Source organism: Tenrec ecaudatus, chromosome 9, assembly GCF_050624435.1.
Source record: "Tenrec ecaudatus isolate mTenEca1 chromosome 9, mTenEca1.hap1, whole genome shotgun sequence".
Lineage (NCBI taxonomy): Eukaryota > Metazoa > Chordata > Mammalia > Afrosoricida > Tenrecidae > Tenrec > Tenrec ecaudatus.
This window is the reverse complement of record NC_134538.1, coordinates 46,477,594-46,497,730: the sequence shown is the minus strand read 5'-3', so window position 1 is coordinate 46,497,730 and position 20,137 is coordinate 46,477,594. Positions and strand designations below refer to the sequence as shown.

The 20,137-nt window shown below is 49.5% G+C and overlaps 1 protein-coding gene across 1 annotated transcript in view; it reads left to right on the top strand.

Moving 5' to 3' along the window:
- The first annotated feature begins 8,950 nt into the window (after positions 1–8,950).
- Positions 8,951–20,137, top strand: part of IDH2 (isocitrate dehydrogenase (NADP(+)) 2) — a 29,198-nt gene continuing 18,011 nt past the window's right edge. The window contains exon 1 of the mRNA XM_075557988.1: positions 8,951–9,106. Within this exon, the coding sequence (XP_075414103.1) occupies positions 8,992–9,106 (115 nt within the window). The 5' untranslated portion in view covers positions 8,951–8,991. The remainder of the gene's footprint in view (positions 9,107–20,137) is intronic.

Here is a 20,137-nt window from a genome sequence, read left to right as displayed (position 1 = left end):
ATGGAGTGCCCGCATGTGCTCCCATGTCCTCATGAGCTCTGTGACAGCATGGGTCAGCCCTCACGCTAGCCTTGTCAGACTGGAAGAAGCCTTGAAAAGAAATGTCCTGGGGAACCTCTCCCGTTAAAAACAAACCGGCAGAATGGGTGCTGACCTTAACCTTGCCTTCACTTGTTAAAGGCCCCATACACCCTTTGATTTCAGCATTTGCGCATGTGACTGGGTCACTAGGCGACCAGGGTGGAGGGGGCCTGGCCAGTCTGGCCAGTGTGCTCACAGGAAGCGCTGTCCTCTCCAGAATTGCCCAGACATCTGAAAGAGACTGGAAGCAGCCAGTCCTTGCTGTGTGAGGCCTTCAGGGCAGAAGAATCTGAGCCTTGGGATCAACTGGCTTTCTTTAGTCCAGTGGGTCTCAGTCTTCCCAAGGCCGCGACCCTTTCATACAGCTCCTCATGTGTGGTGACCCCCAACCATAACATTATTTTAATTGCTACTTCATAACTGTAATTTTGCTACAGTTATGAATCTTAATGTAAATATCTGATATCCAGGATTTACTTTCATTGTTACAAATTGAACATCATTAAAGCATAGGAAGTAATCACAAAGCAATATGTAATTTATTTTTAAATTTTTATTTATTTTTAAATCATTTTATTAGGGGCTCACCACAATCCACATGTACATCAATTGTGTAAAGCATATTTGTACATTCATTGCCCTCATCATTCTCAAAATCCATCCATATATACATCATAACATACATATCACATACATACATACATCATTTGTACAATTCAATATGTAATTATATATTGTGAAATATTTATTTCTAATGACAAATGAATGAAATTTTGTCTTGAAGCATGGTGTAGCCTGGGTAACACTCTTCATGCTGGGTACTGGTATGTGGGCGTATCTGCATGTGGGTGGACAGATAGAGGAGCAGATAGAGGAGCAGTGTCTCGGTTCCTAAGACCATCGGAAATATATGTTTTATAATGGTCTTAGGCGACCCCTGTGAAAGAGTGGTTCAACCCCCAAAGGGGTCACGACCCACAGGTTGAGAACCACTGCTTTAGCCGATGTTGGCCACTGGAGCCCTGGGGGCTGTTACTTGCCTTGAATTGTGTGTGGGCAAAGTTGTTTGCTCCTTGGGCAAATGGGACAGGCCCACCACCTTCCACGGTTCAGGCAAGGCCTGTGGGAGAACACTCATGGCTCAGCCATGGGAGCTAATGGCGCACTGGATGGCCTGACTCTTGCCTGTAAGTGGATGCTTTCCCTCCTGTTCCCAGGCAAAGCTGCTGGAACACAGCAGTCTGCAAAATATCAGTTACTCCGTCTGTGAACAGCTTGGTTAAAGTGTTAATGTTTCATTGTATGCCCTCAAATAATTGTCAACTACCGCTCTGTGTGGAAACCTGTCGAGAGATACAGGCTGTGTGGCAGCGAGTGTATATCCAGCTGCCTGGAACACAGGTCCGGGCCCTGGAGTGTCTACGGCTTCAGGAGTCCCCCTCACTCCAGCTGGATCTTAGCATCCCTCGTATCGATAAGCTTTCTCATTGCATATCGTGCCCCTGGTGAGCCCATTTGATTAGTAAGATAGAGCTGGTCTCCATTCATCTTACAGGCTTGGAAGAGGGTTTGCACTTAAACCTGTACATTGACTCAGCCTTTTAATTCACGTAAGCTTTTTGGTATGCAATTCTCAACTCTTCAGAGGACACAACACATTTTGGTTCCTACTGTCCTGGATGAACAATCGGTCCCCAGCAACATGGCATTGGGTAAGGAGAAACAAAAATGTTGCAGTAAACAGGAAAAGAAGTAAGTTTATATGAAGAAGACATTAATTACAGTCCAACTCAAGTGCATGGGTTTAACACTAGCTGGAGCCCTCTGCAGACTCAGGTAGCTCAGGTCCCTGACCCTGAAGGGTGAAGTGGGAAGCGGGAGATCATGGGCCATGAGAGTGGCATGGATCCAAGGTCAGTGAGAGTGTACAGGGCATTGGCAGCTCTGAGGATGGTTCCCAGGGTTGAGGGGGTGTTGGGGGGGGGGGGAGAGGGATCAGTAACAGGCAGCAGGCGTTGCTGACCTCCTACTTCAGGAAACTTAGGTTTACTTAGCCTTTAAGTTGCTTTTCTAGCTTCGAGGGCGCACACGACTTCTCTCTTGGTGGCACCCCTCTGGCAGCTGCTGAGGAGATCTTCCTGCGCTTGTTACCTGGTGACCATGTTCCCTGGCTCCTCTAAACCTCTTTTGGTGAATTAGATGAAAGTTTCCAGAGCAAATCATAGTTTTTCATTCAACAATTCCCTCAACCCACCATCCCTTATTTCTACTTCCTCCCTGTGTTATCTATTTTTTTTAATAATCGTCTTATTTGACATATCTTACACCTTCCAATATATCCATTCACATATAATTTTGTTGTTCAACCCCATTGGGTGGAGTTATTTGATCATCGATGCTATCTGCTCTCCTGTCTCACTTATTTTATTTCACCTTCTTGCTTCGCTGTTTAAGATTTGTCCTTGGGTAGATGCTGCCCTTTCGATTTTCAATAGTTGATTCTTCTTACGTGGGGTGATTTCCATCCCACACCTCAAGGGTGGTGAAAGGGCACGGCCTGGGGGTCCCGCCAGTGTCTCTATGAGCAGTAAGCCTAGTCTCTCTTGGGACTTTCATATTGTGCGCCATATTTTCTTCCATTCTAGCCAGACCTTCTATCTGATCCTTTCCGAGCAGTTGGTAGTGGTAGCAGGCACCATGCAGCTCTTCTGCAAGATTCACTAGTCCATTGGGTTGTTTCCATTGTCTTTTGCTTTTTCTTGCCCTTATTTCCCAAAGAATTAAAAAATTTCATTAAAATTTTTTCTATTACCCAACAATTTTTTAATTTGTTCCTTGATCAGGATATTGTTGATTTCTAATTTTATAGCATCGTGTTATGAAAAGCTTTGGAAACAACCAGGCCTTGGCAATCAGAGACCTTGCTGGTTCCACGGCAGATGAAATAAAGGATGATTCACCTCCCATTCCTGGCTCCTGTAACAAGCCCTACTGGTGCTGGACTGGGAGGGAGCATGCTGCTGTCTGCAGAGGTTAAGTGGAATGAATCTCCACTTCTTGATCAAAGAAAAAAGTCGCTGTAATTTTCTTGAGGCCAGGGACTCTACTCACGACTGACTCTCCACCACCCACATAGAGCTGTGATCTTGGGACAGTCTGTATGTGCCTCGGTTTCCCCAACTGTAGAAAGTTCACCGAACTATTACCTGATACCTGATGCAGGCAAGAGCTAGTGTAAAAGAGAATGCTCCATCTGAAGATCCATTTGGTTTGCATGGTGCCGAACCAGATGCTCGACTGACAAGACACATGGCACTACGCTGGTAGACCCGTGCCCTGGGAACTGGAGGAGCCACGTGGAGACCCCTGCCGGTGCTGAGGCAAGGAATGCAGTCCCTTGATGGTGCCAATAGTGAAGAACTCGCCTGGCTGCCTGTGGGAAGGTTGACGACTTGAGGTTCCCCAGAGGCACCTCTGAAAAAAAGTCTGGCAATCTTCTTCCTGAAATTCAGTCTCTGAAAACTGGGTGGTGTCTCCCGTGTTGAGTCCACAGTGGCTGGTAGTGAAACATGAACATAGCAGTCATCATTTCCATACACAGGCCCTTGACTGGCTGTCACAGAAGATGCCCAGAGTGGGGACCATACCTCCTACCCAGTCATAGACCTGTTTCTTCACAGGAAAAAAAAAAAAAAAAGAAAAGCTTTGTAAAATTTTGATGTTTTAAAATTCATTGAGGCTTGTTTTGTGGCCTAACATGTGGTCTATTCTGAAGAGTGTGTTGAAAAATAATGTATATTGTGCTGACATTGATTGGATTGCTCAGTATTTGTCGAGGAGGTCAAACTGACTGATTGTGTTGTTTAGTTTTTCTGGGTTTCTTGTTGGTTGGTCTATGCTTAAAAGTGTGCTACTATTATTGTAGAGTTTAAAGTGTGCTACTATTATTGTAGAATTGTCTATTTCTTCCTTCACTTCCCTAACACACAAACAAACACTTGCTGCCATCACGATGATGTCACGTTCCAGCAACGCTGTAGGACAGGGTAGACCTGCACCTGTGAATGTCTGAGTCTATCACTCTTCACTTGAGTTGGAAGCCCCTTCTTTCTCCCTCTGACTAGTTGGTGGTTTCAAACTGCTGACCTTGTGGTTATCAGCCCAACAGATAACCTCTCCGCCACCAGGGTTCCTCTCAATTCTGCAAGCGCACTGCCTAGTCTCTGGTCTCACGAAAGGGCATTGCTGTGCTTCCAGCATGCACTCTGTGCCCCTGGCGCTGGGACCATGCCGGTGGCTCTGACTTCAGGCAGAGTCGGGGTGCCTCGGCAGGTGTGAGTGGGACGTCACTTTTCTATGGACTTATTGTTCCAGGATTTGATCTGTATCTTGTTTCATTAGTCTCTCCTGTCTTGGGAATAGAGAGTCTGTGTAGATGTGTGCCTCGTATGTCCCTCGCCAGAAGTCCGGAGGTGATGACGCTCGAGCAGTTTCCTTACGGCTGTGACTACCTTTCCCAGACCAAGAGCAGGGAAGCCAAGGTAAGGAGACACGAATGCCCTTTCCCGAGTTGAAACCACTAAGTACTCCCTGGTTCTGTTCCAATGACTCCCACTGAGCCTATGTATGGGTTACACGGTTACTCTGGAATTCCCCATTCGCCACAGTGAGATTGACAGTTTGCTATGCTCCGCACAGCCACACGCCTTGGCATAGTCAATACAGCGCAGGCGAACGTCTTGCTGGTAGTCCCTGCTTTTAAGCAACTTCCGTCTGCCATCCCTCATTCCGGGTCCTCTTCTGAATCTGGCTTGACTTTCTGGCAGCTCCCGCTTGATGTGCTGCCGCCACCGGGTTCGAATTCTCCTCAGCAACACTTCACTTGTGTGTGATATTAATGATACTGCTTGACAACTTCTGCATCGATGGGGTCACCTGTCTTTGGAATGGGCACACATATGGACCTCTTTCAGTTATCTTGCCTGGGCGCTGCGCTCCAATTTCTTTTCATAGATGTGTTTGCTCCCAGGGTTACATCCACTTGTGGAAACATATCAACTAGCATTCTACCCCCACAGTACAACAAACTAACCCACGGGTGGTGGAGATTGATTCCACACAGTTTAACTCAAGAGTAGCTTTCTCGTGTTGTGCTAGTTTGCAGTTACTAACTTTGTATGATGGGTCAGGTGGGCAACAAATGCTTGTGCCTCAGTGATTTGCCGGCCAGTGGCCACGGCCACTAAGAATCACGGTCTGCTGGCACTGAGTGCCCAGTAAGTGGCAGGCAGGCAGGGCCAGTGCAAAAGGCTCAGCGGCAGGGCCTACAGTATTAGGGCATGACTGTACTCAGGGCTCTTGGTCTGGGGAGAGTGGAGAGAATGGTGGGGGAGCTCAAGTTACACATTCCTGCAGGCTTTTGTGCCGGCCAGCAACTTCCCAAAGCTATGCTTCTGGAAGACAGTCTGGGATCAGTGGATAGGGCAGATTAGGTGGGGGAGGTGGGCAGAGAGTGCTGACAGGGAAATCAGTGTGGGGACTACCATATATAGCTCTTTGATCTACACCTCTCCTAGCCCTCTGCCCCTTTGCTATTCTTCCAGTCCAGGGGTGAAAGCTGACTTCACGCTGGCTCTTCACCTACTGTGCCCCTTACCTAGCCAGCTGAGATTTCTGCCCATATCGCCCCATCCACACCACCTCAGGAATCGTACTCCTTCTGAGGCCTTGCCAGTGGCCTCGTTCCCTGTCTCCCAGTCTCCCTTTACTCCAAGTGCACCCTTGTGTAGAATTCTGGGTGAAGCCGGAAAGATGCTGCAGAGAAAAATGATGTTTAAAGGAAAGGCGCTTGGCTGTTCCATTTAGGTGTTTGCCAAGGAACATTCCACACCCCCTAGGGACCCTGGAGGGCGGCCCCTCTGGATGGAGGGCACATCCTCCACCTACTCAGCCTCCTCCAGAGCTCAGCTCTCCTGGAAGAGGCAGCCTGCCCGGGCTGCTCCACTGAGCGCCAGCCTTTCCCAGGGGGACCAATCTTCCCAGGCTGGCTGCCTCACGCCTCACACTCCCCTCTGAACGCTTTCCACTCCTGCCTGGGGTGGCAGCGACTTGTGTTGATGTTTGTCTGGCTCCCAGAGGGTGAGTCTGAGTGGAATTGTTGGGGAAATAGAATGAAAAACAAAATCTATTCCCAGCTTAGCAAACAGAAGAGAAAGAAAACAGTGTTCCCATCGAACACGCAGAATGCCAGAACAGCGCCGCGTCGCAGGCAATCTGTTAAAGATACTGCAAAAGACAGAAGGGAGTCTTACTCTTAAAAAAAAAATCTAAGTGGATGCTACCTCTCACAGCCTCACTCCCAAGATAAAAGTACCACGTTTGTTTTTTTAAAAAAAGAATGTTCACAAGTAGGGAAATTATGTTCATTGCTTTTCAGGAAACTAGGAGGTGGTGGTTGTGATGCCCAGGTTCTTGAGCAGCGGTTCTCAACCTGTGGGTCGTGACCCCTTTGCAGGTTGAAACACCGTTTCTCAAGGGTAGCTTAAGACCACCAGAAAACACCTATTTCCGAAGGTCTTAGGAACTGAGCTATCGCTCCTCTATCCGTCTCCAGGCGGGTCTGCCCACATGCAGATTTCTGATCTGGTGAGAAAGACGTGCTCACCCTTCGCACTGAAGTTGGCTTTTTATGCATACTGTGGCAAAATGTAGCAGTATAGTTTACTGTTGTTATATTAAGACTGCTCCCCATGCTACACAATGCTTCAGGACAAAATGTCATTTATTTGCAATTAGAAATAAATATTTCACAATATATAATGACATTGTTTTGTGATTAATCACTATGCTTTAATTGTGTTCATTTTGTAACAATGAAAATACATCCTGCATATCAGATATTTACATGACAATTCATAACAGTAGCAAAATTACAGTTACGAAGTAGCAATGAAAATAATTTTATGGTTGGGGGTCAGCACAACATGAGGAACTGTATAAAAGGGTCATGGCATTAGGAAGGTTGAGAACCACTGCCGAACAGTACTCTCTCTCTCTCTCTCTCTCTCTCTCTCTCTCTCTCTCTCTCTCTCTCTCTCTCTCTCTCTCTCTCACTTACACATGACCAGAACTCAATGAGGAATTAAATGAACCCATTGTTGGTTGAGTAGGACACTGCTCCACAGGAAATAACTAATTGGGATTTGGTGAAAATGCAGAAAGGTAAAGTTTCCAATCCCACTGACACCAAACCATCTTGCTCTGCTACATCTTTCAGTCTAGAGTTCTCACCAAACAAGACCTCCGGTTTTCTTCTTTGTGCTTGAAAGCACGCTGGCCCAGGAGCCAGGTGTCTGGGTTTGAAGGGGACTTGAGCTACTTCCCAGCTATATGACTGTGAGCGGGAGAACCTAACTTCTTGGAACCAATGGACATTAGCCACTTCAAGCAGGTCATTAAGCAGACACGGTGTGGAGGAGGCTGGCTTGGGACGGAAAACTGCCATTTTGGTAGGGGCAATAGGGGTAGTAGTTGTAATCTGATTACTTGGGTAAGAAGGCTCCTCCTATTGACCATTGTCCCAGGTTACTGGGATGAACACTGAGGTGAGGATGCCGGATAATACCAGGTGAGTATGAAAACGACATGCCCCAGGAGTCCACGTCCTCCACTCGGGTGGGTTTCCAGCAAGAGAGGTGAGGACAGGGTGAAGGGAGGGTGTGGGCTTCTGAGACATATTGGCTCAAGGCCTTGGGGCATCAGGAGTCCAGAGTAGTCACTCTAGAGACCCAGTCCTTAAGGAGTCTCAGGCCAAAGCAGTAGCTGTGGCCCGCCTACAGCAGGCCGCAGGCTTTGAAGTTCAAGGTTAGTGTCCTGGCCCAGCTCCACCTGGCCCTGGTGTCTTCCAGGCAGTGGGGTGTGGGGTGTGGATGGGCAGGGAGAGTTGGGAATGCAGGGAGCTGGGTTTGGAGTCAGTTGGTGTGAGTGGAGAGGGGGCTGGGCTGTCAGATGTCTATAAATAAAACTCAGTCCCCCAGCTGATTCGCATTTCTAGAAACTGGGCGGAGAATGGGCCAAGCGTGGGTTATTTGTGGAACCAATCAGTATTGCCTTTTGAGTGAAAATAGGCAACACTGGGACAGTCGGGCTCCTTAGCTCTTGGGCTTATTAGTTGCACGCTTACAAACCTGGATTGTTACAAACACCGGCGATTGCTATGCTTGTGCAAGGGTGCGTTTCAGGCGTTTACCAAAGGGGCTTCAAAAAGTTGGTGGAAAAATTTCATTATCTTTTATTTTCATGTCTCCACGAATTTTTTTGAAGCTCCCTCATCCACACTAGACTTCACCCAAGCGCCCTGGCGGGCCCGTGGTTGTGAAATCCCCTTGTGGTCTTCTAAGTGATTTCAAGAGTTTGGGGGGTTTCGAACTTGTGTCTCCAACCCGCACACTCACGGAGGTGGTGCAGGTGGATCTAGGGGGGAGTGAAGCTGACGCGGCGGGAGGACCGGCTCTTAGTCAACTTAACTCGCGTTAGGGGTTCGGCACAGGCTTGCCTTGGGGTTCTAGCGCAGGCGTTCGCAGTTGACACTCCGGGCTCGCCGTGGCCTTCCAGGGAGAGGCGGTCAGCCTCGCGAGCGGCTGCCGGACTCTTCCACCTTGAACCTGCTCGCTGGGCCCAGCTGGGCTCCCCAGGGCTGTCGCGGAAGCGCGGGCTCGACGCTCGGCCCTGCCCTGCCCCCGCGCTGCCCAAAGAGGTGCCGGGCCCGGCCCTGGCGCCGCCTCTTCCCCGGCGCGGCCCAATGCGGAGGCGGCCCCCACCCCCGGCCGTGCCCGGGCCCCCGCCAGCCAGGCCCTGCTGCAGCCCGCGCCGAGCGGCCGCACTCGGATCCCGCCCGCCCGCCCGCTCGAGATGGCCGGCTACCTGCGGGTCGTGCGCGCGCTGGGCAGCGCCCCCGGCTCCGCGCGGGCCTGGGCGCCCGCGGCGCTGGCAGCCCCGAACTGGCGAGAGCAGCCGCGGCGCCACTGTGAGTGCAGCACGGAGGGGCCGGCCGGGGCGGGAGCCGGGGAGCGTGGGAGCCGGGGAGCGCGGGCTGCCGACCTTTGTGCTCCCTGCCCTATGCTTCCAGGTTGCGCAGGGTTGGGGACTTGAAGGATGGTGGCAACTGGTGGCCCTGTGGCGACGCGGGGCCTGGCTCTGCCCTTGGACTCGGACGGAGGCTCTGGGCTGCCCGCTCGCTTGTTTCGGGAGGGGGTCCTGGGGGGGAGGCAGGCGGGCAGGCAGCCGAGCAGGGCTGAGCACCCCGCGCGCGCCCGGCGCTGCAGCGCCCTTGCTGCTCAGACAAAGGCGCTGAAGGGACAGCTTTCGATTCCACTTCCTTTTCACTCAGGCGCGCGCCAACCCTTCCTCGCCGTCCGCCCCCCCCCCGCCCCCCCGCCAGCTGTCTTGGGAACCTTTGGGGCGACAGCTGGAAGATCGCCCTTTTTATTTTCCCTATTGTGTATTTCCCCTTTCTCCGTTGCCCTCATCCTGGGCCCCCTCCCCGGGCTGCACCCACCGTCCCTCCCAGCCCACCACGGCTCAGCGGGGATCCAGCCGCAGAGAGACGTGGCAGCCGCCTGCGCCAAACGTCACTTTCCTGAATCGGTCCTCCAGCCTCTGGGGGCCACTTCGCCCCTGGGCTTGGAGAGAACGGGATCGCAATCAGCAGAACTTGGCCTGAACCTCCATAGCCCACGCAGGCCGCCCCTCCTGCCATGTGGGCATCGGCCTTGCCTTATCCTGGCTCCTGAAAGCCAGCCTGGAAAGACGGGGAACAAAGTCGATCCTTTGGTGCGGTCTGTTGCACGTAGCCACGGAAACCCGACCCTACCCGGGCCTGGGAGCCCCGGGCGGGAGAAAAGAAAGAGAGGGTGGGGCCACCCGTGGGGCCCACCCCACCCCACCCCACCCGCCTGGAGGGGAGGTAATCTTTAACCATGGGTGGGAGTTGCTGCCTGGAGGTGGGGAGGAGGAGGAAAGAGGAGCCAAAGTGAAAGGACATTTCTGCTTTTGAACTTCAAGAATTTTCTCTAAGGGGCCAGCCTAGTTCTCCCTGACTCCAAAGATCGCCAGCAAAATCAAGTGGAAGTTAGTAGAAATTGTCTCCAATAATTCCTTTCACCGCCTGTACTGGTAGTAAAAAGGAGTCCTGGTGGAGTCGTGGTTACACCTTGGGCTGCCCTCCTCAAGGTCAGCCGTTCAAATCCATCACCTGTTCCGTGGGAGAAAGATGGGACTTTTTATTTCAGTAAACAGTTACAGTCTTGGAAACTCACTGGGGCAGTTCTACTCTGTGCTAGAGGGGCACTACATTTTGGCATCTACTTGATGGCAGTGGGTTTGGTTTGGGTTTCGGTAGTAAGAAAACAAAACACACGCACATGCGCACACAAACACAGCTCCTTTTGGGACTTACGTTTGGTTACGGCTTTGAAAAAGCAGCCTAAAACAGCCCAGAAGTCCCCAAGTAGCTTGGGTAATGGGAAAAACGGCTGGGATTGGATTGGACATCGACCGTACAGCTGTGACTTGTGCCAGCTTGTTACCTGGCAACACGACTGGAGACAGAGCGCTTGGCATTCCTCATTGATGACAAGAACAAGTATGTTTTTGGCTAAAACAGTCTCTGCAGCTCTGCTGCCGCTTGCTTCCCACAGGGCTCTGGTTTTGCAAGGCCATATCCCTCCGGCGATGGCTGGTGGTGGTGCTGATGAAGATACCAGAAGAGCTTGGGGCTGGGTGGTGGGACGCTCTGCTCATCGCTCCTCTGACTCTGAGCTCTCCGTAACTCCAGTCCTATTGGAGACGAAGTCTTCCAGTTGCCTCTTCAGTGGTCAGATCATTGGCGTGGTTGCCTGTACTCTGCGACCCCAGGCAGCATCTTACGTGGCATTTCAAGGTTTTGTAGACCTACCTGTGGAGGGTCCCCCCGACCCTTGTTAGCGACCACAGCAGCTAAAGACCACAGCTAGCCCACCACAGCTATTTTGGGGGGTTATCTTTAGGAGCCCTGGTGGTACTGTGCAGTAACCTTCAAACTGCTGGCTGCAAGGTTAGTGGCTCAAACTCAAGAGCAGCCCTTTGGGAGCAGCATCTGTACCAATGTGACTCAGAATCATTTCGTTAACTGTGGGATTTTAAAAATAATTAGGCCAAGTGGGTTTTAACAAAAGCTTTTATGGTTTGCCTAGGGCCTGCCTCCAAACCTCCCTCCTGCTGAAGTGGAGGTCTCCTGGGCTGATTGCATTCCAGGTGTGAGGTGTTGGAGTGCCAAGAGTGGGGGTGGTGGTCTGTGACTTTTCCCTGGGTTTTGTACTTCTGCAGCCCTGTGTTAAAAATGCCAGCAGATTGCCAACTAGAATATGTTCTAGGTTGCGAGCTTCTCTGGGGCAGAGAGCCTCCGAGTGTCCCCATGTGCATTTGTGATCGTCTAAGTGGATCTAGTGTAGCCTGAAGCCCTGCACTGGTGACCTCAGTGAGACAAGACACCCAGGAGGATGTCCACACATGGAAAGGACTGAAACTGACATCTATTTATTATGCTCCTACTAGGTGCCAGGCACCTTGCTAAGTGCTGCCAATAGAACCAGGAATAAAGCCAGCAGGGGTTTTGACCCATCTTAATATCTAATGCTGGAGGGGACAGACAATAATCAAGGAAGAAGCTGATGATAAGCTCTCAGTTGCTAAGTGAAAGGCTGGTGGTTCAGGTTCTCCCAGAGATACGCCGGAAGAAAGGACTGGTGATCTTTTCCTGGGGGGTGGGGGTGGGGAATAGACATTGAAAACCTATGGAGTGCAGTTCTACAGTGAAGCACGTGCCATGAGTTGGAAACAGCTCTATAGTAACTATTTTTTTGATAGTGCAGTGATAATATAAATGGCACCTAGTGTGATAGAGTCAAACTCCTTTTAGATGGAAACCTGTCAGAGAAGGTAAACTCAAATATTTCCCACTAAAGGGAGTGATAGGCAAGTGGTCAGAATGCACCCTGTCAAAGGTGGAAAACTGATAATGTGGTCCCCTCGAGCTCCGGCTTTCACAGGTTTCACTGTCTACCATAACAAGAACTATGGAGGACAAATAAGGCAGGGGTGAGTGTGTGTGCTGGCCAAGGAGGAAAGAAGAGGCAAGCCCTAGAGCTGGGGGAAGCAAGCCCTTCATTGTTTGGAGGAAGAAGGATGGCACACGCTGCAGAGGTGGGGAGGGAGGAGAGGAGGTCAGGGAATGGGGTCTGTGGAGGACTCGTGGGACTCACTTTTATGCCCGAGTGAAAGGGGAGCCTAAAAGACTGAGAGGACCGTGTCATGGCTTGATTTATGTGCCAACAGGAGCCCTGGCGCCCGTTGGAAGCTGCTGTAATAACCTGGCAAGAGATGGTGGCTTTGAGGATAGTGAAAAGTGACTTGTGAAGAGAGAACTGAGGATTATTATCATTGCTGTTGGTGGTGATGGTTTAGCAATAAGTATGAGAGAAAGAACAGGGAAGGGGGATACCAAAGAAAATACTGGAGTCTTTCAGAATTGCTGCCTTGCCTTCCTGAATCTCTGGGAACTTGGGGCTTCACCCATTTTCTGCTCCTGTGCTGGGGCGTGCTGGCTGGATGAGCAGCCTCAGCAGAGAGCAGCTTGCATGGCAGGAGTGATTTCTGTTGGGCCGGCTGTGTGGGAGGGACCCCTTGCCTTCAGTTGGGAGGAGTAAGCCGATCCAGAGACAGGGAGCAGGCTTTGGAATCCTTACTTGGTGTTGGGTGCTGGGAACCCCAGGCAGTGGGAGGAGAGGTGGTTTAATGGGCCTCCTGCAGCTGGTCTAATTCCATTCCGTGTGCCTGCCAACAGAACAGTGTTTGTGCAACGTGTCATCTGGAGATTCATGGTGGCTGTTAATTTGGGGTTTTCAGAGACCCTGGGCCCCTGCTCCTGGTTGTTGAGGCTGCTTGCCACAACTTAAGAGGTGTAGGGGACAGAGTCTCTCCATATAGGCAGAACAACAGACTCCGAATGCAGTTGATTCTGAGTCCTGGCAGCCTCACTTGTCTGTGGTAGAACTGTGCCCCACAGGGCTTTCAGAAGTCGATTGCCAGGCTTTTCTTCTGAGTTACCTCGGAATATCCAACCTTTTGGTTAGTTGTTGAGTGTTTATCTGTTTGCATGACCCAGGGCCACTGAACAGACAAGAATCTCGGATGTGCATGTCCTGCACTCCTGTCTTAGCTTTTTAATACTGCTGGAATAGAAATAAAAGTGGATGGATTTCACCATTTTTCTCTCTCCCATCGATTAGAGAGGAGCCCTGGGGTGGAATGGTCCCTCATTGCTCTGCTAACAGCAAGGTCAGCAGTGACTCTCTGGCAGTGACTTTTTGTTTGTTTGTCATCGCTTGAGGAAGGTCCCTATCTCCTTGCGACACCTGTGGGCTCAGCCTTCCCTGGGAGGTCTTCGTGTGTCTTGGTGTCAATCTTTTCCTGGATCTAGGAGAGTCTTTGTACAGGGACCCTGACTCCCAAATATGCGCTCTGCTCTGTGCTTCCAGCTCTTCTTGCGAGGTGGTGCTGGAGTCCCTTCCTCTTACTCTGAGATCAGGGCTGTGACCCGTGTAAGGGTGCTGAGTCCCACCTCGATCCTCACAATCGCTTGGCTGACCGCATGTGATCATATCCTGGGGTAGGGTGACATCAGCACATAGCAGGCAAACACTGAGAATCATGGCACAGCCAAGTTGACATGTTTTAGAGCCGTGGTTCTCAACTTTTGGGTTGTGACCCCTATGGGGGTCAACCAACCCTTTCACAAGGGTCGCCAAAGACCAACGGAAAACAAATATTTCACATACTGTTTTGTGATTAATCAGTATGCTTTAATTATGTTCAATTTGTAACAATGAAAATACATCCTGCGTATCAGATATTTACATGATGGTTCATAACAGTAGCAAAATTACCGTTATGGTTTGGGGGTCAGCAAAACTTGAGGAACTGTATTAAAGGGTCAGGGCATTAGGCAGGTTGAGAACCACTGTTTTAGAGGGACCCAACGGAATGCATGACAGCTCCCTAAACAAACCAAACTCATGGCTGTCAAGTCAGTTCCAACTCAGGGGGACCCTACAGGATGGAGTAGAACTGCCTCGTGCGGTTTCAAGTCAACGGCTCTTTACCAGAGCAGACTGCCACGCCTTTCTCCTGAGTAGCCTGGTAGGTTGAACTGCTACCCTTTGGGTGAGCAGCCATGTGCTTAGCCAAGCCACCAGGGCTCCTTTTGCCCCCGCAGTCCTGAGGGTGCCCAAGCAGGCCTGGATTGAAAGAAGCTGGCTTCCTCAGCCACGCCTTGTCCTGAGCGAGCACCAACTCAATGTGCCCAGAACAACTGATACTTCATGAGAGGCTGGGTGGCTAAATGTGTGTCAAATCCCCTGATTTCTAAACCTTGACTGCCAATGAACTTTTTTTTTAAATTTTTGGTTTATTAGGGAAGTAACAGGTTACAATTCAGCATCTGAAACAACTCGGGATATATTTTATCAGTCAGCACAGCTTGTTCTTAGCTATGCCTGTGGGTTGGCCTCTCTGTGGTCCTTTGACCTTGTTGGCCCGTCAGCCTGTTGGCCTCTTGATCTCTCAACCTCTGCTCTCTTGCTTTGTGGATTGGGGAGCCTAGCTTCAATGAACGTTAAAAACAAACAAACAGCCTCTGGTCCAGACTCTGTCACCTTCCCGAGAGGCGAGGAGGATTTGATCTGGATGCCAGGTCTACTTGCCCCTCTCTGCATTGCCTGCGGATTTTACCTTGCACATCCACTCCAGGAGGGCAAGCTGGCAGTGCTGTGTCTGGGCTTTTTTAAGCCCATGCAGGAGCCACTTTGCACTGGGGTGCTCTCTGGTCTCTGAGGGTTTGCCACCTGCATCCAGCAGGGAGGTCAGCTGTGACCTTGATGTTGAACTTCCTCTTGGAGGAGGCATGGCAGCTGTGGTGTGCTAAGCCTGTTGAGTGTGCTGTCTGGGGCTTAAACCTTGTGGATCCCATGCAGAGGTGGAAACTCTAGGACTGGACCCAATGAGCCTTTCCTTGGGGGTCCTGAGTTCAGACCCTGCTGCCGTCTAATTGACCTCCACTCATAGGTGTCTTGGGGCAGAAGCGTCCCGCGAGACTGTCAATGTTGGGTTTTTAGGAGGGATATTGCCAGGGCTTTCTTCCAAGGTGCTGCTGGATGGGTGTGAACCCCAACCTTTTGCTTCTCAGTCAGGTTTAACTGTTGGCCCCACCCAGAGGCTCTTGGAGTCCGGATTATGACTGGTTAAATATGAGCGGACTTCAAAATGCTCATGGGGAAAATCCCATGATCATTTACTTCTATTTTTTCATGACTACTTGAATCCCTCTCCTGTGTATGTGTGTTTCTATACTTGATAAGTTTATGTGTGTGTGTGTGTGTGTGTGTGTGTGTACCTAGACCTCAGAACTCACTGTTCTTGCACTGATTCTGATTTATAGCAGCCTTATATAGGATTTCCGAAGCTGCAATCTCTATGGGAGCAGATCGTTTCATCTTTCATTCACATATACTTGATAAGCTGTCATAAATTAAGTCATAAGTCCTTATGAAAATTGAGGTAGCCCTTCTATACTGCTGGTGGGATTGTAATTGGATACAGCCACCACAGCAAAAGGAGGGACACGGCCTATCAACAGATGCCTGCTAAGCAAAATTTGATTCACACGGCATCAAAAATAACGACGAGTTCTTAAAACACATTCCTATAGTGCGGCTGAATCTAAAAGACACTCTGCTGAGTGAAATATCGGTCACTACAGGACAAACATGATGTGATCTCACTTTTATAAGAAGACAAAAATAGGTTGGTTATTTATACAGAGACCAATACACATTGGTGGTTAGCAGGGATAGGTGGGTGTGGGGAGCAGCAGAATCCTTCTAGATTACAACCCCAGTCTGTTGCTGTAAAGTTGATTCAAACTCAGAGAGCCCCTCAGGACAGAGTAGAACTGCTTCATCTACCCCTAAAGCTCTATGTATATGTAGCTTGAAAAAGTTCCTAGAGAAAAAAAAAAGTTCCTGGAGAAATTCTGTTATCTTTTAATTCCATTTACCACACACTTTTTGAAGGCCCCTGTCTTGTCTATATCTTTAAGAGAAAGCCCACGGGGGGCACAGTTGTGGCGTCTCTCTCTCTCTCTCTCTCTAGTGCCACAGAGTCCATTCTGACTCACAGTGACCCTATAGGACAAGGTAGAACTGCCTCTGTGGGTGTCTGATGCTGTAGCCCTTTATGGGAATAGAAAGTCTTGTCCTTCTCCTGAGGCTACTTCTTAGACATCCCCAAAACTCTACAAGATTGATTTTCTGGGTTTGCAGGCTTGGGACTGTCGTCTTGTGGAGCAGCTCAGCCACCTGTTTTGTGTCCTCAGCCCTGGTGTGGCGAGTAGTGACTGTACAGGTGGCCATCTAAGACACAGCTACTGACTTCTCCTGGCCAGAACGAAAGAGCAGAAGGAAGCCAAGTCTCAGCGAAGATGCTAGTCTCCATGAACCAAGGACTCATCTCCTCTGAGACCAGAAGGAAGCAATACCTCGCGGCCACCCCCATCATTCTCACCAGGATGGATCCTGCTAGGATAGGGGCAGAATGTGCCCAGACCGCACATTCTTGCAAAGACCAGGCAGGTGGACCAGTTCAAACCAGAGGACCCCCCAAGCTTTAAGCTTTGCTTAAAGCAGCCAGCCCTTGAGGTCAGTCACCCTTTACCTAAATACCAGATTGGCTCACAGAGTGAAGAATATCGGAAACCGTCCACACGAGACTGAATGGCTAATGATCACTCCGATGCGGAAACGAGAAAGTCACGGGCAGGGAAACTGCTGTCCTGGAATCGGGACATCCAGCATGGAATCAATGAGTGCAGACACTTTCTGGACAGTGTAACCACTGAAAGTAATTTGTGTAGAAATTCTTAAGCAGGAATCTGATTTGCTATGTAAGCTTGCAACAATGTGTTTATAAAATGAGCTAGCTTTACAGCAGTCCTGCAGGCTTTCTGCAGGTTCTAAAGCCGTTTTCCAAAAGATTCTGTGGGCAAAATATTGAATGATGCAGGAAGCATCCACCATCAGCATCGCCTTTTTTCTCCAGGGACTGAAATCTGTTCAGTCTCTGTTCTCCCCGTCTCTGCACTTGCCTCAACTCCAGATGGGTTAGTCTTGAGCCAGAGACCTGATACAAGCCATAATCCTTCCTGACTTCCATTTTTCACCTTACATGATCGCTAAGATCAACAAACTTTGATTCTCACATCTTTGGAAAGGAAACCATCTTGCCCTTTTAGTGATGGCGGGTGGGGCGTCGGTCATGCTGCCCATGGGTGTGGTGTGTAGGACAGTGATCTGCTTGGTTGGGGTCCTTTGGGTTTGGGTCATCTGAATTGTAAATGTGTAAGCTAGTTATCTAGGAGCCCCGGTGGCATAGTGTTTGCAAGTTGGGCTGCTAACTGCAAGGTCAGCAGTTTGACCCCACCAGCCCCTTCATGGGGGTAAGTCAGGGCTCCCTCCTCCCAGAACGATAATAGTCTTGGAAGCCCCCAGGTGTCTTATAGGCGCGCCAGGAGTTGGTGTCTCCAGGAGTTGGCAGTGAGTTAGTTACTAGCCAGGTATCTAGTCCTGTTATAACAGAAACGCTGTTTACGTGGATGGCTTTAGCAAACAAGTTTATTCTCCACAATTTAGGAGGCTAGAAGATGGAATTCTGGGTGTTCTCTCTCTCTCTCTCTCTCTCTCTCTCTCTCTCTCTCTGTTAACTCTTGGCCCTAGAGTCTGTGGGAAGGTCCTTGTTTCCTCTCAACATCTGTGGGCTTCGCATTCTTGGAGATCTCCGGGGTGTTGGCAATGGCCTCTCCCTGGGTCTAGGAGGTTCCCAGCATGTGTACCTGGGGCCAAACCCCCAGTTTCCCCTCAGCAGCTCTTCCTTGGTGCAACTGAAAGTCCTCCAATCTCTGCTCGCCTGTTTAATCCCTTATGACTCAGAAGGGATGGATTCACGCTGTTCCTGCAGATTGGGTGTGGCTTCATTCACACAACTGCTGCCAATCCTGCTTCACTGCTTCAGAGAGGTTAAGGTGTACAACACAACGGATAATGAAGTCTTCCCCAAATGGATGATAATTACATAATACTGGCATCAGATTATGTATTCTCAGCCAAGTGGACCCGTAGTTTTGGGGGATACAATTCAGTACTCTAACCCTGGCTATGCTTAAAAAGATAAACCAAAAACTCCATCCCCACCCCACTTAATATGTTTAGGAAATCTTCCATGTCAATTTTTTTTGAAAAAGTATTGTGGCAAAATTTATATATATTTTAAATTGCTGTTTTGACAGGCCGTGGTTTTGTTTTTTTTTGGTTTCTGGGTCTGTTTCCCATAGGTGTCTGTCCCTTGCTGTGCTTGCTGTCACCCTCCCAGCTGTCTGCCATTTCTTCCAGCTGTTGGTATTTTCCATGGAATATCTTCCCCACTTCTGATTTGGTGTATCTAATCCGTAGTGATGGATCTGGGGGTAGACATCTCAGCCTCCATAAGGGAGCCCTTGGTTCATTTCCCGGCCGATGGATTTCATGTGCAACCACCACCATCTGTCATGGACGGTTTGCATGTCACTATTATGCACAACAAGTTTCTGCAGAGCTTCCAAACGTAAGAAGGCAGGCTTGGGAGAAAGGCCTGGAATCTACTTCCAGTGAAAACCCGATGAATTTAGCAGTTCAAAAAGATAGTATTCTACATCCTACCTTGGTCAGTAACCTCTAGGGCAGTGGGCCTCAACCTTCCTAATGCTGAGACCCTTTAAATACAGTTCCTCATGTAGTGGTGACCACCCAACCATAAAAGTATTTTCGTTGTTACTTCATAACTGTAAGTTTGCTACTGTTATGAATCAGGCGATCCCTGTGAAAGGGTCGTTTGACCCCCAAAAGGATCAAGACCCACTGCAGCTTATGAGGTGTAATTATTGGTCTCTACTTGCCCCAGAGGAAAAGAATGCTGTGTTAGTCTGGGTAAACTAGAGAAACAAATTCACAGACACTCATACTTATATATGAGTTGCACCCTGGTCTGACCATCAGAAAGCAAGAGACCCAAGAACTAGAAAGGCGAGTCTCATGAGCCATTTATCCTTTACCCTTCAGTTAATCCCACATGTGTTTATTGGCCAGGATGGTACAATAAACCTCAACTATCTCAAGTTCCAAAAATCAAAAGACACAAGGAAACAATGAATTCAATGGCCTAATGGACCACATAAGCCTCAGTCTCCATCACCCTGAGACCGAAGAACTAGATGGTGCCCGACTACCACTACCAACTCTTCTGAAAATGATCACATTAGAGTGGGAGAAAAATATGGAACAAAATTCATACTCATCCCTAATCCCAACTATGTGGACAGCTGCCCCTCCCCTCCAAGAAGAATTTATTTCAGAGGACAGCACTGAAACTGTAGCTCAGTGAGAGGAACATGTCTGATCAGAGCACATGGGAGCAGATGAAGGGGGAGGAGGAGAGAGTGGAGCACATCCTAATTCACCAAGCTTTGAGGACAATATTCCCGCACAGAGCAGCCAATCCACAGAGGTGACCATATGGCTGGCCCCACTATGAGACACAACATCCCTCACTGACCCATAGCCCTACAGGGGACAACACTCGAGACACAGTGTGGGAATTGCACCTGATCTGATTTCACCAAACCGAGGCAAAACACTAAGGGCGTGCAACAGAACATCAAGGGGAGCAGAGCAGTAAAGTCCCTAGGGAATACCAAAAATAGACTTTGGGACCAGGGCTTGACACCCCATCAAACTACCAGAAAACACTCTTAAAGGCCAACAAACAGTTCTTGAACTAACTACAAGCTTTTCTTCGTTGTTGTTGTGTCTTTTTGTTTTGTCATTGTTTTTTGTTGTTTTGTTTTCTTTTGTTGCTTGGTTTTGCTCTGTCTTGT